This window comes from Ursus arctos, unplaced genomic scaffold, assembly GCF_023065955.2.
Source record: "Ursus arctos isolate Adak ecotype North America unplaced genomic scaffold, UrsArc2.0 scaffold_19, whole genome shotgun sequence".
Classification (NCBI taxonomy): Eukaryota; Metazoa; Chordata; class Mammalia; order Carnivora; family Ursidae; genus Ursus; species Ursus arctos.
This window is the reverse complement of record NW_026622863.1, coordinates 48,980,816-48,995,867: the sequence shown is the minus strand read 5'-3', so window position 1 is coordinate 48,995,867 and position 15,052 is coordinate 48,980,816. Positions and strand designations below refer to the sequence as shown.

Genomic DNA, 15,052 nt, shown 5'->3' with positions numbered 1-15,052 from the left:
TCCACAATAGCCAAACTATGGAAAGAGCCCAGATGTCCAACGAGTGATGAATGGATAAAGAAGATGTGGTGTGTGTACACACACACACACACACACACACACACACACACACGCAATGGAATACTACTCAGCCATCAAAAAAATGAGATCTTGCCATTTGCAATGACGTGGATGGAACTAGAGGGTATCATGCCAAGTGAAATGAGTCAGTCAGAGAAAGACAATTATAGTATGATCTCACTGATATGTGGAATTTAAGAAACAAAACAGAGGATCATAGGGGAAGAGAGGAAAAAATAAAACAAGATGAAACCAGAGAGGGAGACAAACCATAACAGACTCTTAATAAGGAAACAAACTGAGGGTTGCTGGAGGGGAGGGGTTGGGGGGATGGGACAACTGTGTGATAGACAGTAAGGAGGGCTCGTGATGGAATGAGCACTGGGTATTACATAAGACTGCTGAATCACAGACCTCTACCTCTGAAACCGATAATACATTATATGTTAATTTAAATTTAAAAAATGGGGAAAAAAAGGAATTTAGCTTGTACTCTTGTAAAACAATTTAAAAATTAATGCTTGCTGTAGTATAAAACAGAAAGTAGGGGAGAGAAAAGGAAGAACAAAGGGAGAGAGAGACAGAGGAAGGCAGGGGGGCAAGAAGGCAGGCAGACAACCGTAACAGTACTACATACGAGAGGAGCCAAGACCGTGGCCCGCATCTGGTAGGCAACGAGGCAGTAAGAAGAGCTTTCTGGTAGAGGAACTCTCAGGTAATCAGGATGGACTGCAGGGGGTGATGGTGGGGAAGCGGAAATGAAATGGAGGGGACAGAGCCAACAGATGATGAAGCAGAAGTGACAGACTTGGGAACTTACTGGAGATGACCCTGAAATTCCAAGCTTTTTGGTGACAGTATGGACAGTGGCACAGTCTCACAGAGCTTTAAGAAAAGCAACAGCCTGGTAGTGGCAGGCGGTGAAGCCTTATACCCGAAAGGATTCATAAGTAGAAGAGCAAGGAGAGGCATAGTTTTATCACTGGATAGCAAAACGTGAATCACAGTCTAAGAGTGAGAGAAGCAAGCTGGGTGGGGCAGGTCAAGACCACCGACGTGCTCAGCTGGAGGGTATGTGGGTAACATCCCGGCACCTTGGGCTACCACAGGTGGGCCACTTGAGGAGACCATTCACACAAGGCTCCCCCTGAAAAGGGAAAGCTCTCCCTGACAGGAGAAAACCAACTAATAAATGCTGAAGGAATCAGGGAGTAAAACTGCGGGCAAAGAGTAGCGTTGCAGTGGAGAAGCTTTGTACACACCACCACCTTAACCAAAGGATCAAAGTGAACACTGCCAGTGATGGGACAAACTGACATCACGTGTCACATGGTGTGATGCACCGAGAAGGACACGGCATCACTTCCCTGCTGTTTCTTCCCAAGGTCAAATATGAACATAATCAGGAGGAAAACATCCAAAAACCAAACAAACAAAAAACACCAAACTGAGGAGGAACCTACTACGAAATAACTGATCTGTATTCTTTAAAACGATCAAGGCCATGGGGCACCTGGGGGGCTCAGTCGGTGAAGTGTCTGCCTTCGGCTCGGGTCACGATCCCGGGGTCCTGGGACGGAGCCCCGCCATCAGGCTCCCTGCTCAGCGGAGAGCCTGCTTCTCCCTCTCCCTCTACTGCTCCCCCTGCTTGTGCTCTCTCTCTGTGTCAAATAAATGAACAAAATCTAAAAAAAACAAAAAATAACAAGAACAACAAAAAAACAAAAAACCTATCAAGGCCATGAAAAATGGGTAGACTAAACTGTTCTAGATTAAAAGAGACTAAAGGCTTGACAACTAAACCTGTCATGTGGTCCAAAAAATAATTTTTGTGTTTTGCTATAAAGGACATTACTGGGATAACTGATGAAATGAAAACATCCACAGATTAGGTAGGTTAGTGCTGGGTCGGTGTTAATGTCCCAAGTATGACAGCTGCTCGGTGATTATGTAAGAGAATATTTTTAGAAAATACCCACAGAAGTAGTCAGAAGTAAAGGTGCATCAGATCTGCAAACTTTCAAACATTTCAGAAAAAAGATACAAATGTATATACAGAAAGAATGGTATGGGGAAACTGGCAAAATACATTTAAGAAACCTGGGAATTTTTGTAAGTTTCAGTTTAAACTTATAATTTTTGTGCCTTTCCAATAAATCTAAAATAATTTCAAAACAAAAAGTTCAGGAAAAAGTGCCCTCCCCCTCCCTGAGATGACACAAACTATCTCTCTGAAGTGCTAGGTCACCTGAATCGAATCTTTGTGCAATCTTCTCCTGGCCCAAGGGACAGGTGCCAGAAAGAAACGGATATAAAACCAGTGTCAAAAAGATGGACACTGAGAAAAGGCTTTGGGAACAGAATGAACTAAACAAATCTGCAGATGTGCTGTGATTAGGCAAAGTGCTTACTGTGATTCAACCCTGGTGTGTTGCAGAGAAAACCCTGGAAATAACTACAAAGTCTTTAGCAGGCTTCAACTTGAAACCTATTTTCCCTGATCTGGCACATCCTAAGTAAATATTAACACTGTCATGCAGCTCAATAGGATGCTGCTGAAATTATCAGCAGAGCCTGGGAGGCTGTGCACACCACACAACACTTAATATCATCACAGATAACACTGGAATCACAAAGAACACAGAGGAAGGCTCTAATCCCTACCTTGGTTTCAAATTAGTTTAAGCCTATACTCTGGAGCTCCACTGTTAATGCTCAAGCCCTGACATAACCACGTGTCTGCTATACTACCTTCTCGAACTCATCAGCTCTGAAAGCACCAGGAGAAAACCAAGGGAAACAATGGCATGAAAATGGAAGCTCCAGGGGTTTCAAAAGAGAGGCCGAAGAGACATGTTATGGGGTCACACTAAATGAATGAAATAAATGTTTTCAACACAGGGAAAATTTTGTTTCTATGTTCTACGTTCAAGAACCACGAAGAAAATATTGAGACAGCTGGTCTTTGTGATAACACCAAGTTGTCAGCTGTCTGACCAGAATATATCCAAGGATCCTCGCTGTTTTGTTTTTTTTACTTCAGGAAAAAAATTCTGTCCATAATGAATCTCAGGCACCTGCTCAATGGCCAAGGGCCGGAACAGTCACAACCACCCCTTCATTGTATTAAGCCAAACTGCACTAGCATTTGCGTCCAGTAGGGTGCTGCAGACACGATGATAGTACGGACGACCATTCCCCTGCCCTCAAGCAGCTGACAGATCTGCGAGGACACAAAGAGGCTGCCTGCTATGACAGGAGCTGAGGGAGCACAGAGGAGGCACCTAACACCAGCCACAGCTGCAGTCCTGAGAACACAATGCTCCGCGCACTGAAAGGTCTAACAGATCCCGTACGACACCTCAGAACTAGGCACAGATGGAGGATCCGCAAGTCTGACAGCTGTGCAGACAGCTCAGCTCCTTCTCAGAAAGCCTCTCACATTTAAGAAGAGACATCCCAGAGTCCCCAGACGGCTCAGGCCGCTGGAAAGAATCCCGTAGACAGTGAAAGCCGTTATCAACTCTGAGTCGCACTCTTACCTGTGGCTTCAATGTACTCAATACATCTCTCAATAAAAACAGGAATGGGCTTCTCTGGAGTTACGACAGTTGTCAAGGGCACCCCAAAATAGTTACTCTCCCAGGTTGCCTTTGTGATGGATGGCCGGGGTTTGGGCTTTGGTTTCTGTACAGGAAAGAGAAAAGAAAGCACAAAAAGAAAGTAAGTAACAACACGCAACTCAAACATCAGTAAGGCTTCCAGAAGGGAACTCATGCTGGTGTGGAAACTGCTGGAAAGACTCCAAACAGGATAGAGACCCGCTTGCTCATCTCACTAATTTTGTATTTTCTAGTCTGCAAATATCACACAAGTTGCCAGCAAGCTGACACACAGTCACACCTCGGAGTGTGAGACTGCATTATCCAAACAAAGGAGTTTATAAGAAGCAGGCCATGTTTAGTTAATCACAACGAGATGACTATCCACATCCTTTATCAGGGGTGTCCTGGAGTAAACAGGAAGTTTTCTAAACATCCCATAAGGATAACGAATGTTATATACTCGAAGATGGCTAAAATCTTTAAAAAGATAAAAGACGGACTTGAGAATGAGTAATTTCCTCTTTCCAGAAAAGAAATAGAGCATGCATTCTGCTAGGGCTGAAAGCTCCAAGGGAGAACTTCCTTCGCTATATTGGCCTTGGGTTAATTCTCAGTGGCTTTGGAATTAGGAAAGGGTAAAACCAACTCGTCAAGCAGGACAAAGAAGATAATACTTTGTCTCTTTCCCAGCAGTCCCCTTTGTCAGTAACAGGAGCGGCGGCAGCAGTAACAACTACTACTTGAGGGCTCACTAGGTACCAAGCAAGTCCCAAATACTATTTCTTTTAAACCTCATGACATTCCACTTTACCAGGGAAAAATGTCCCGCGCACCTAAATGACACAACCAGTAAGTGACAGTGCTGGGATCAAGACCCAGGAGGGTCTGTCTCCAAAGCTCATGCTCATAAACACTACTGAGATACTCTGCTCCAAAATTATTCAATCCTTTTATTTTGAAGCTCACATGCAGACAAAATGCTCTAAACAAATGCTAAATTTCCTAAAAGCCTACACCTGAAATTTTGGCCTTTTGGTAAAATATCTACTAAGGAGGAGAGCAACCAAAGAGGATCAAGGTAAATGGACTCAGGTGTAGCTCCAGCAATTTGGTTTTATTTCCAAATTAACAAGACCAAATTAGAAGGGCAGATTTATTACAAAGGTACACAACCTATATACTTAAAAGTATTTAGGGATGGAGCTCCTGGGTGGCTCAGTCAGTTCGCCATCGGACTCTTTTTTTTTTTTTTTTTTTAAAGATTTTATTTATTTATTCGACAGAGATAGAGACAGCGAGAGAGGGAACACAAGCAGGGGGAGTGGGAGAGGAAGAAGCAGGCCCATAGCGGAGGAGCCTGATGTGGGGCTCGATCCCGTAACGCCGGGATCACGCCCCAAGCCGAAGGCAGACGCCCAACCACTGTGCCACCCAGGCGCCCCTCGCCATCGGACTCTTGACTTCAGCTCGGGTTGCAGTCTTGGGGTTGTGGGATTGAGCCCCACAGCAGGCTTTGCACTCAGAGGGGAGTCTGCTTCCCCTCTCCCACTGCCCCTCCCCTGCTTGTGCGCGCACGAGCTCTCAAGTAAATAAAGTTTTTAAACAGTATTTAGGGGATCTTTGTATAAAATCCACTAAAGGGGACAACTAACTAGCTTCTAGGTCAGGGTCAACCATTCCCCCTTCCTTATCCTGCCCATCCTCATTCCTTTTGGTACCTCTATTTATATGGGAACAAATCACTTCCTGTTTAGTCTGAGATTCTTTGAGGACTTCCTGTGCAAACAAGTGGCAAAAAAAAGAACAGCTGAGAATAAAATGTACATGAAAGAAGGAACAAACCCATTTGGGTTGGGGGCTGACATTACCTGTAATGACCACCCAAAGGCAAAGACAACCCAATCTTCATAGAGCCTGCTAACTGATTCAGCCAGGAAGACTCTAATGAAATGTGAACGGATCTTGGGGTCCCAAAGAACCATGCCCTCCCCAAAGCCCACCCCTGTCCCTGTCCCACTCCTCATAAAATCAGCCACACAGCCTCTCAGGTTGCAGCGAGTGACGGCCGCTATCTCTAGGCTCTGACCTAGACTTTTCGCCAAAGAAGTAAGGAAAAGCAAATGAATGATTTATGATGTATCTTTACACAAGGTAATTGAACCAATCTAGACTCTCTCTCGGGCATCTTCTACTTATATGAAGTACAACATCAAGAATTTAAGGGTTGACATCTTAACAGACCTGGGTTTGAATCCTGACAGACAAGTCCCAATACTCTGGCTAAGTGACTTAGCATCTCAGGGACAGCACCTCCTCACAAGGGGGTCTGAGGGTGAAATGTGCGGGACCTGGCTCAGGGCCTAGCATACAGCAGCCATCCAATAATTCGAGGAAAGAGAGGCGGGAGTGCTTCTGTAGTCACACATTGCTGCAACCGGATAACCATGAGTCAAGCTATGCTCTCCCTTAAAAATGCCAGGTAGTTTATTTATTTATTTAAAGATTTTATTTATTTGACAGAGAGAGACACAGCGAGAGAGGGAACACAAGCAGGGGGAGAGGGAGAGGGAGAAGCAGGCTTCCAGCTGAGCAGGGAGCCCGACTAGGGACTCGGATCCCAGGACCCTGGGATCATGACCTGAGCTGAAGGCAGATGCTTAACGACTGAGCCACCCAGGCGCCCCAAAAATGCCATGTAGTTTAAATTTTTAGTTCCAGAATCAGAATATACAAGGAAGCCCATTTGGATTCCAGCGACATCCTTTTTATCAATCTCAACCCCGCAAAATTTGCTTGTCAAAACTAACACGACAACAGCACTGTTCCTCAGTAAAACTGATGCTTCCCAATAAACTGTTAAGGAATTAAAAAAACGCACTTTAAGAGAAGCTTCAAGGAAGCCGCTTTTCTAATCACCATAAAGCCTTCTAAGCAGAGTTCGAGTAAACAGACAATCAATTTTAACATCACATTTCCTTATACTTCTGTGCGTGTGGGTTTTAAGAACCCCATTTTACAGACGAAGAAGCTGAGTCCTAAAAAAATTCAGTCACTTGCCCAGCTCAGTTCTGACTCCAAAACCTGTGCTCTTAACCACTGTGATTCACTGTCTTCCTCTGCAAGGTCCTGGGAGAGGAAGAATGAATAAACAACGGAATCAATGATTAAGACGGACAAGCTGGAGAATTTCTAAGGTAATAAAGACCCACTCACATAAAACACCAGGGATCTGTAAGCTGGAAAGGAAAGAGGAGAGCACTATGACAGTTATGTGGAATAGCTACAGGACTGTCTCATTGACAGAGATCATTTTATATGGTTCCAAAGGGTTATGTTGGGAGAGATGAGGAGAACATAGTTAGACAATTTTGGCCAGTATAAAGAAAAATTTAAAAAACAAAATCCCCAGCTGTTTAAAAAGGAAGGGACTGCTCCGTAAATACTCAAAGCAGAGGCTGCACACTGCCTGCCGCACCCATCGTCAAGGAGATTCTGCCACTTGATGGATGGCTTAAATCTGACAACTGCCCTCATCCCTCTCACCCCAAAGAATCCGAGATCTAGTTTTAAAGCGCGGGAATGGAGAGTACGCTGTGGCAACAGCACCAACTCCCCTTGCTAAATGACACGGATTCTCTCTCTCAGATTTAAACAAACTATGGTTTACCGGATGTCAAAACACCTCCTGAGAAGTAACTGAAGGCTCTGTAGGGTGTCACAAAATTAGGATGGGAATTCTTGTACAACTAATTCTAAACCTTTCTAGTAAAGAAATCAGACTTTGCGGTGCACGCCAAGAGGTGGGCAAGATTGCTGCTGTAACAAGCAACACATCAGGCACCTGAAGGGTTACTGGGCACATGTCAGATGGAAACGCCACTCTTGTGAGTGGCCTGCCAGCTGTCTCAGTCCCCGGTCAGACATGGGTCACTCATTATGGAGTCCCTGAGGCACTCAGAGCAGCAGGCCCTTGGAGAGGAGAAAGTAATACCATCCCAACATCAATCTTCTTTTGAGGGCACTCACATAGCAGGCTGAATTGAAAAAGGCATCTAGCCAGAGGAAACCAAGCCCTGAGAGTCATCTACACATCTGTGGCTCTAAGCTTAGAGTTTGACTGGGTCAAAAATGGAAAATGGGGATTAATTAGGAGTGGCCATGTGCAGGACATTGCTAGGTGCTCTGCACAATTATCTGAAACCTCACAACCATCTTCTAGGTAAGGGTTATTAGCACCATTTTATACGAGAAAACAGGCTCAAAGAGATTCACACCCAGCGCCGAGAGCGCCAGGATCCAGAGGCTAGTGATTAGTGATCCATGAACACCAAAGCCCCTCTCTGCCCTACGTGATCTCTATGCTGAAATGTCATGACAAAAACAAAGGACTGGGTCAGTTTGAACCACCTTCTTCTTGTCCTTTTGGATAGATACGTTATTTGAATGAGTAACACAGTCCATTGTTCTTTATTTCAATTTCCTTAAAAACATGCCTGATTCTTAGTCTTGATAATACCCAGGTGGCAAAGGAAACAAAGAAATGAACCAATAGTTTACACCAGTGTGGCACTGCAAAGAAACAGTGACTGGAATTTGCCACCGGCCCCTTGAATTTTGAAACAAGGAAAGAGCATCAAGGGAAACTCCCAACTTGGCAGACTAGGAAAACATCTGTCACCTGCCTGTGGGGTGGTAAGCCCACTCCACAGCCACTCCGAGTCCACAGGGGCAAGAAAAAGGTTAGAATGCCAGCCAAAGAATGAGAAGCAGCCCAGAGTAGGGCCCTTTCTATCAGGCTGCCAGATGACTGGGTTCCAGGACCTGACATCCAGTAGGCACTCAATAAATTTCCTGAACAAAAACAGTTTCCAATAATGCACAGGGCCAATACTTCTTTATATTTTTTTCGAGTTTAGCTGAGATGAGGACTATCTCTGTACGTACAGAGGCTTCTTCTTCTCCTAACATAGTGCTGCTGTCCTGAAGAAGTGAGGAGGCGAGGCTCAGAAGGTCTTATTCATACTGACAGTACATCCCAGACTCTCTTTTAAAAAAACCAGCTGAGGTGATCAATTCCCTATATCACTGTGCGGCCACTGAATAAAGGATAGTCATTTATGTACACATACAAATATGTTCCTACTGGACTCAGTTCCTAGAGAGCAAGGATCTTACTTAGTATTTTTCATTTTTAATGAATTTTGCCCAGCAAACTAGCAGCAGAGCTAACACCAGGACCAAAGTCATCTCTCGCCCTCAACGAACTTACAATCTAATCAGTAAAAGACATATATCCCTAGCAAACCAAGCTGATTTAGATATCAGATGAGTAACAACCGAGCCACAAAGAAAATGAGAGTCTCTCACAGTTCCAATGGAGAGGTCAGCCATTCTTTCCGGATGAAGAAGATTCTATCTTCTGTGGGAATAGCAGGTAGTCATTTAGTGACCCTAAGCTGACAACCTCAAATATTCTCTCCTGGTCTCTATAAAATACCCTCAATACATATAAAATTACTTATCCAGATTTTAGAGTCAGAAAATATGATCACTATAGTTTTACCACCTAGCACAGTCTTTTAAATGCTTGGTAACCTATCTGATAAAGGAAATAAAAAACAGAACGCAGGCTGTTGGATTTTTTTTTTTTTTTTTTTTAAGGAAAAATGCCAGGGCACCTGGGTGGCTCGGGTCATGATCCCAGAGTCCTGGGATCAAGTCACGCATCAGGCTCCCTGCTCAGTGGGGAGTCTGCTTCTCCCTTTACCCTTCTCCCCACTGCTCGCGATCTCTCTCTAATAACTAACTAACTAACTAAATAAATGAAATCTTCAAAGAAAGTACAAATGCCATATACTGAATGTAGTCTGGAATAGGGACAGCGTCCTCTGTATGAGGACAACTCTCCCTCTCTAGAGTGATTTCTAACAAAGCCCTAGAGACACACACACACACACATACACACACACGGTTTGCCAAGTTGTGTAGTGGGAGGCCCTGGACTCAATGTAAGTGGTAGGAGTCAGAAAAACCAAAAGATCCCATAACACTACATTACTATAGGTTTTCCCCAAAGTACCTTCTTGCATTCTATATTCAACATTACAGCTTTCCTATTAGAACGATTCTCTCATAATTTCCAACAGAACTTCAAAAGAACCTTTTCAATCAAGTTCCTCACTCATGGGGCGCCTGGGTGGCACAGCGGTTAAGCGTCTGCCTTCGGCTCAGGGTGTGATCCCAGCGTTATGGGATCGAGCCCCACATCAGGCTCCTCCGCTACGAGCCTGCTTCTTCCTCTCCCACTTCCCCTGCTTGTGTACTCTCTCTCGCTGGCTGTCTCTCTCTGTCGAATAAATAAATAAAATCTTAAAAAAAAAAAAAAAAAGTTCCTCACTCATGCCCCAAATGTATTCTTGGTTAACTGGTGCTCCCCCTTCTGGCTCTGAAAAAAAGCTAAGCTCAAGTTTAAGAGAAAACCTGAGGGTGGATTTGTTCTCTCCGGCAAAGTCGGCTTTGAAAGCACAAACGCTTACTAGACTTGGGCTCCTTCACGCTGGCAGTCAGTATTATGACCCGGTCACCCACCAGCTTGAGCATCATTATTTAGGGATAGAACAGGAAGTAGCATAAAGTCTCTGCCTTCCTAGCATCCCTAATCCTCTGCCATTATGGGAAAAGAAAGGCGTGTCATCCCCTTACAGGCCCCAAATACAGTGAGACCACAGCTTTTTGCTCTAGAAACATGTGAAGTCTGGTGAATCTGGGTCAGTCCCTGCCACTGTCTCAGACTGAACGGCCAGTGCGACAGGGGACTCACTAGAAAGGAGGGCCCACTAGATCTAGGAAATTCTTTAACACACATCCTGCCTGATCCAACACTCACTGGATTTGGACTTCGCAAGAGTTATAGGTCAGTTTTTATCTGCTTGTCTCCTCTCAAATACTGAATAAAATGCATTCAAAAGACCTTTCTCTATGGAAACAGAGGTGATTCTTCACTCCGGCTGAAATAATTTGGGTCTCTACCAAGATATTTCAGTATCGCTAGGTGGTGGACGAGAACAAAGTAGTTTAGTGATGATCAGAGCAATTCTCTTCTCTTTGAAAAATAGATTTGCGTTGCCTATTGTAATTTTTTTTTAAAGAACAGGTGTGCTATAAGCTAAGACCCATAGTTAAAGCTAGCCTATTTTTGTCACCAAAAACACACTACAGCAGCTCTTCAGGCTTAAAATAAACTGAGAAAATGCGTGACACCAGTTCAAAACAATTTCTCAAAGTTCCAGTTGCTATTTCAGTGTCTCCATCCCTTTTTTGTCCTCTAGTCAACTAGACTCTGAAGCCAGAAACAGCATCAGGCCATTCTTAGGGGGCAGTGTGGGGAAATGGATTTTTTTTTAAGATAATAATCACAGTCCTTTGTCTGAAATGAACAAATTAACTAGATTGACTGAGTGGTCCAAACGTGTGCCTGTCTATTGAATACCACCATCTTTCTTGCAGGCTGGACCCTCGAAACCCACTGCAAGTGGAAGTCAGAAGAGCAAATTCAAAAATCTCCGCTCCTCTATTTAGTAACTACACTAACGGGGGCGGTGGCAACGGGACAACGCCGGGTACTGGACCTGGCATGGAGTAAGAATGCGGTACACTGCGGGAAGCACGAGACCCTTCCCGTGGTATTCGCAGCCCTCACTCTCTGCAGTAGCCCCTCTAGGTTTCTTTCAAGTCCCCCCCGCCCCGCGTCCCAGCTCCACGTTCCATACTGTTTTCTCCCCAACCTCCATCTTCACTCACTGCCTCTGTCCTCCTCACCCTGTAAGTCTCAGTTCAGAAACTGTTTCCTTGAGGACCTTTCCCAGCTATCCTTGCTGAAGTTAAAAATGCTTGCTCAACAATGCCTTAGTACCCTGCACCTCTGGTAGTATCTAAATGCACGTCAGCACATGTTTAAAATCCACCGTCCGGTAAACTAGATAAACACAACCACCACACACACGGTACTCAGCATAAAGCCAGGTGCACAGGTGCTCACTAAACGCATGTGCATTGAACGTTTCTTTCCAAAAATGAATGGATGAGCATATGCTTTTGGAGCAAAAGCACTTCTTTGAAAAGATAACGATTCTTTCAGGAATCAGAAAATCCAAGGTCAAGTAGGCACCCCCACCCCATTTTTAAGACCACAGTATTTATTTGGCCTTACAGTTCATTGAGTCGGACTAGTCTTTTCTGAAGCACACACTGAGTCTTTCCCGAGCAGGTTGCAAAGAGCTCATATTTCATACCATTCAGCTTGTCTGTCAAAATGCAACATCCCTCCCTGGGGAGCTAGCAGTCCAATTCCCCAGCTGGTTTTTATTCACGCTAGAAACTTTAACTCCGTTCTAGGCCTCACAAAATGAGAGCTGTGTCCACCACACAAAGCCACAACAACCAGCCGATTCACTGAATCCAGTGAAATAAGCCAATTCACTGGGGGGGGGGGGGTGAGGGGGAGACACAAACTGTCAAACTGGTTACTTGGTGCCTTATAGACCAAACAATGCGTGATTGAATTGGTTTGCTTTTCAATAGGTTGTCTTGTCATGTGGTAGCTACAGTGAGTGAAAGATTTTCTTCATCATTCTGTTTTGTCTTTTTTTTTTTTTTTTTAAACACAAAGATAAGGGCACATCAGATAGAAGGGTGAATAGCCAATAATGTCTTCTCTTTAAATCCGTGGTCACACTAAATGCAGCAATCCGAGCTTACCCAAAAGGCACATTTTGTGGAGCAAGATTCCCCAGCCTGTTTTTTTGGTTTTAAAATAAGACCCTGCCGGTCCTGATCTCATCTTTGCAAACGCATGGTACTGAGAGACAGAGACCATGTGCAACAACAACTCTTTACAGACAAAGCATCTATTCACGGGCCCCACTGCAATCGTAGATTTTCAATTTCATTCAGCTGAGTGCGGAAGGCTCCCACTATGAGGGTGGTTTGCTAAATGGTTCAGCTGGGAAAAGGACCCAGAATGACAGTCAGCTTTACAGTCTGCACTTTCATTAACAGAAATGAAAGCGATTCCCTCACACTCCAACTCCAATTTTACAGTAAAGAGCTAATCTAGCAAATCAGCCAAGGGAGCCGGGCAATTTCTCTTTCTCCACATCACATTGGTACCCAGAGCATAGCTTTTTGTTGTTGTTGTTAGGGCTGTTGCTAGGGTAAGTACTGAGAAAGCAGCTAAGTAACACACAGGGTTAAAACTTACACAAAAGGGAGGGACAATGTTGGTCCCCCAAGCCCTCAGCTAGACCAGACCAGCACTCTCCTCTCCTTGAATACAACACGCACATTTTTACCTTCAGGCATTTCCTTACCTCTCCGGCTTCAGTCCTACTCACTCCTCACTCTTCGAGGTCTCATTAAATAACAACACTGCAACCCCTAACACCTGTCCAGGATGCAGCCTGCTTGGTGTCTCATGTGCGTGACCTCACTCCATTTCTCACAACCCCACGAGGAAGGTGCTGCTGTGTTCTCCCTTTTTGCCTAAGGGATATGGAGGTGAATCACGTGCCCCCAGTCCCAGTGAGGGGGCGGAGGAGCTGGGATTGGACTTTAGGGGCGCCCCCCCCACCCCTTCCGAGAACCCCAGCCGCTCAGCACTCCACACACTGTGCTCCTTAACTGTCCCAGGTCCCCGGCCTGGGATTTCCATTCTGCCCAACACAGTGCCCCCTGGGCACACCACCTATTTTCAGTAGTTGTATAGGTCTTGCCACCTCAACCGGGAGCTCCAGTCTGGGCAAGAAGGATCTGTGCTATTTCCCAGTGGTGTCCGGCATGTAGGAAGCACTAAGTGTGTCTTCCATTACCAACTGGCTCTCCCCTCACTTCAAATAAATACTATATTGCTTTGTCATGCCAGTAAAAATCAAAGGCCAAATCCCCCACGTAGGGATTGCCTTGGCATTCTCTGCCCCATGGTATCTTGCTTTTCCAGTAAAGCAAGTGTCAGTCTGCTTTCTTAAGGCAGCGATTTTAATAGGAGGTTTGCCCCAATGGGGAAGAGAATACAGGCTCTGCTTATCTCTGCATTAGGATGACAAAGCAGCTACACTCATTTCAAAGCACCATTTTCCAAGGCAGGAAAGGACAATTTCACCTTTTACTCACACTTTCCAAAGGATACTCCTGAACTGACTTCTGGCACGCTATTGCTCTTGGGCCAGAGGTATCATTTTTATTTGACTTGAAGAGGTGTGGCCCACATAACTAACAGACGGGAAGTCGATCACTTCCTGTGTGCTGACCCAGCCACCCAGTGTAAGGAAATTCTACGTTAGGAAGTGGCTCTTTAAAAACATGGACACCAGCTGTTTTCTGCTGAGCCTACCATGTGTGCTCTTTAAAACATGGCTTGTTTGGGAATGTGTCTTAAAAGCATTATCTTCAACAAGTATTAAAAATGTAGCTAGAAGCCAGAAAATTAGTTATAATTCGGTGTGCTATTATGCCACCTTCCTAATTCCCAGGTGTGCAAACACCCCCACAAATTAAGACTGTCAGCATTTAGATAAGCTATTCTGGTAACAGTCTTCATCAGGAGTGGAGGAGGAAGAGAAGAAAGTCAAAACGTTCAAAATGTTTGGATTCCAGTATTGTTAAACAGAGGAGCTTTGAGGAAATACTAGGAGGCAGGTGAGGCTACTTTCTGACTTCCTAAATGAGAACTGTTTTCCGTGGATCTGCCCACTACTAACCCTTGCAGAACAAAATACTGAAGGCAAATGAAGGAATCCAAGTGGAAAAACAAAACCAGGGGAAATCAAATGCCCATGATATTTACTAATGTCCAGTTCAGAGGGGGAGGGGAACACAGCACATGATACCTTTCTGAAACCACACAGGTAAGAAAATTCTGGAAGCTCCAGCCAATGGTGATTGGAAAGCACGGTGTATGCTATCAGGGAACATAGAGTGATACGTTCTCCTTGTGAGGGCCATGGCACCATGTTCCTCCATCTCCGAGGGCCCTCTTAACCTGCAGAACTAGCCTCCAGGTGATCTTTTACGACAGAATCGTCAACTCTTAAAACAGCTTGGACTCCAGATCCTTCTGATTTAGTATGTCTTGTAATAACACAAGCTTTTGGCAAGCTTTCTTCCACAGTTTCCTGAAACGTTTTCAGACAAGTCACTTTGTTCTCTGCTGTTTCATGGTCAGGAGAGGAGGAAAAGCTTTCAATGCAGAAAAATCATTCTATGTATCCCAAGGCTGGTTGTGGGCTATCATGTAACACGGTCCTGTTGTCAGGTCTCACAAGATGTCTTTCTCTGAAAAACAGAGCATTTCCCTCTACTCTAAATAGGGGGAAAAAGGAAAAAGTTGGGAA

The 15,052-nt window shown here is 44.7% G+C and overlaps 1 protein-coding gene across 2 annotated transcripts in view; it reads right to left on the bottom strand.

The window, feature by feature from the left end:
* The window catches only part of ARHGAP35 (Rho GTPase activating protein 35), a 117,459-nt gene that overhangs the window by 56,825 nt on the left and 45,582 nt on the right, over positions 1-15,052 (bottom strand). For both annotated transcript variants that reach the window (XM_026481981.4, XM_057314511.1), the window contains exon 3: positions 3,603-3,747. In XM_026481981.4, the coding sequence (XP_026337766.1) occupies positions 3,603-3,747 (145 nt within the window). The remainder of the gene's footprint in view (positions 1-3,602; positions 3,748-15,052) is intronic.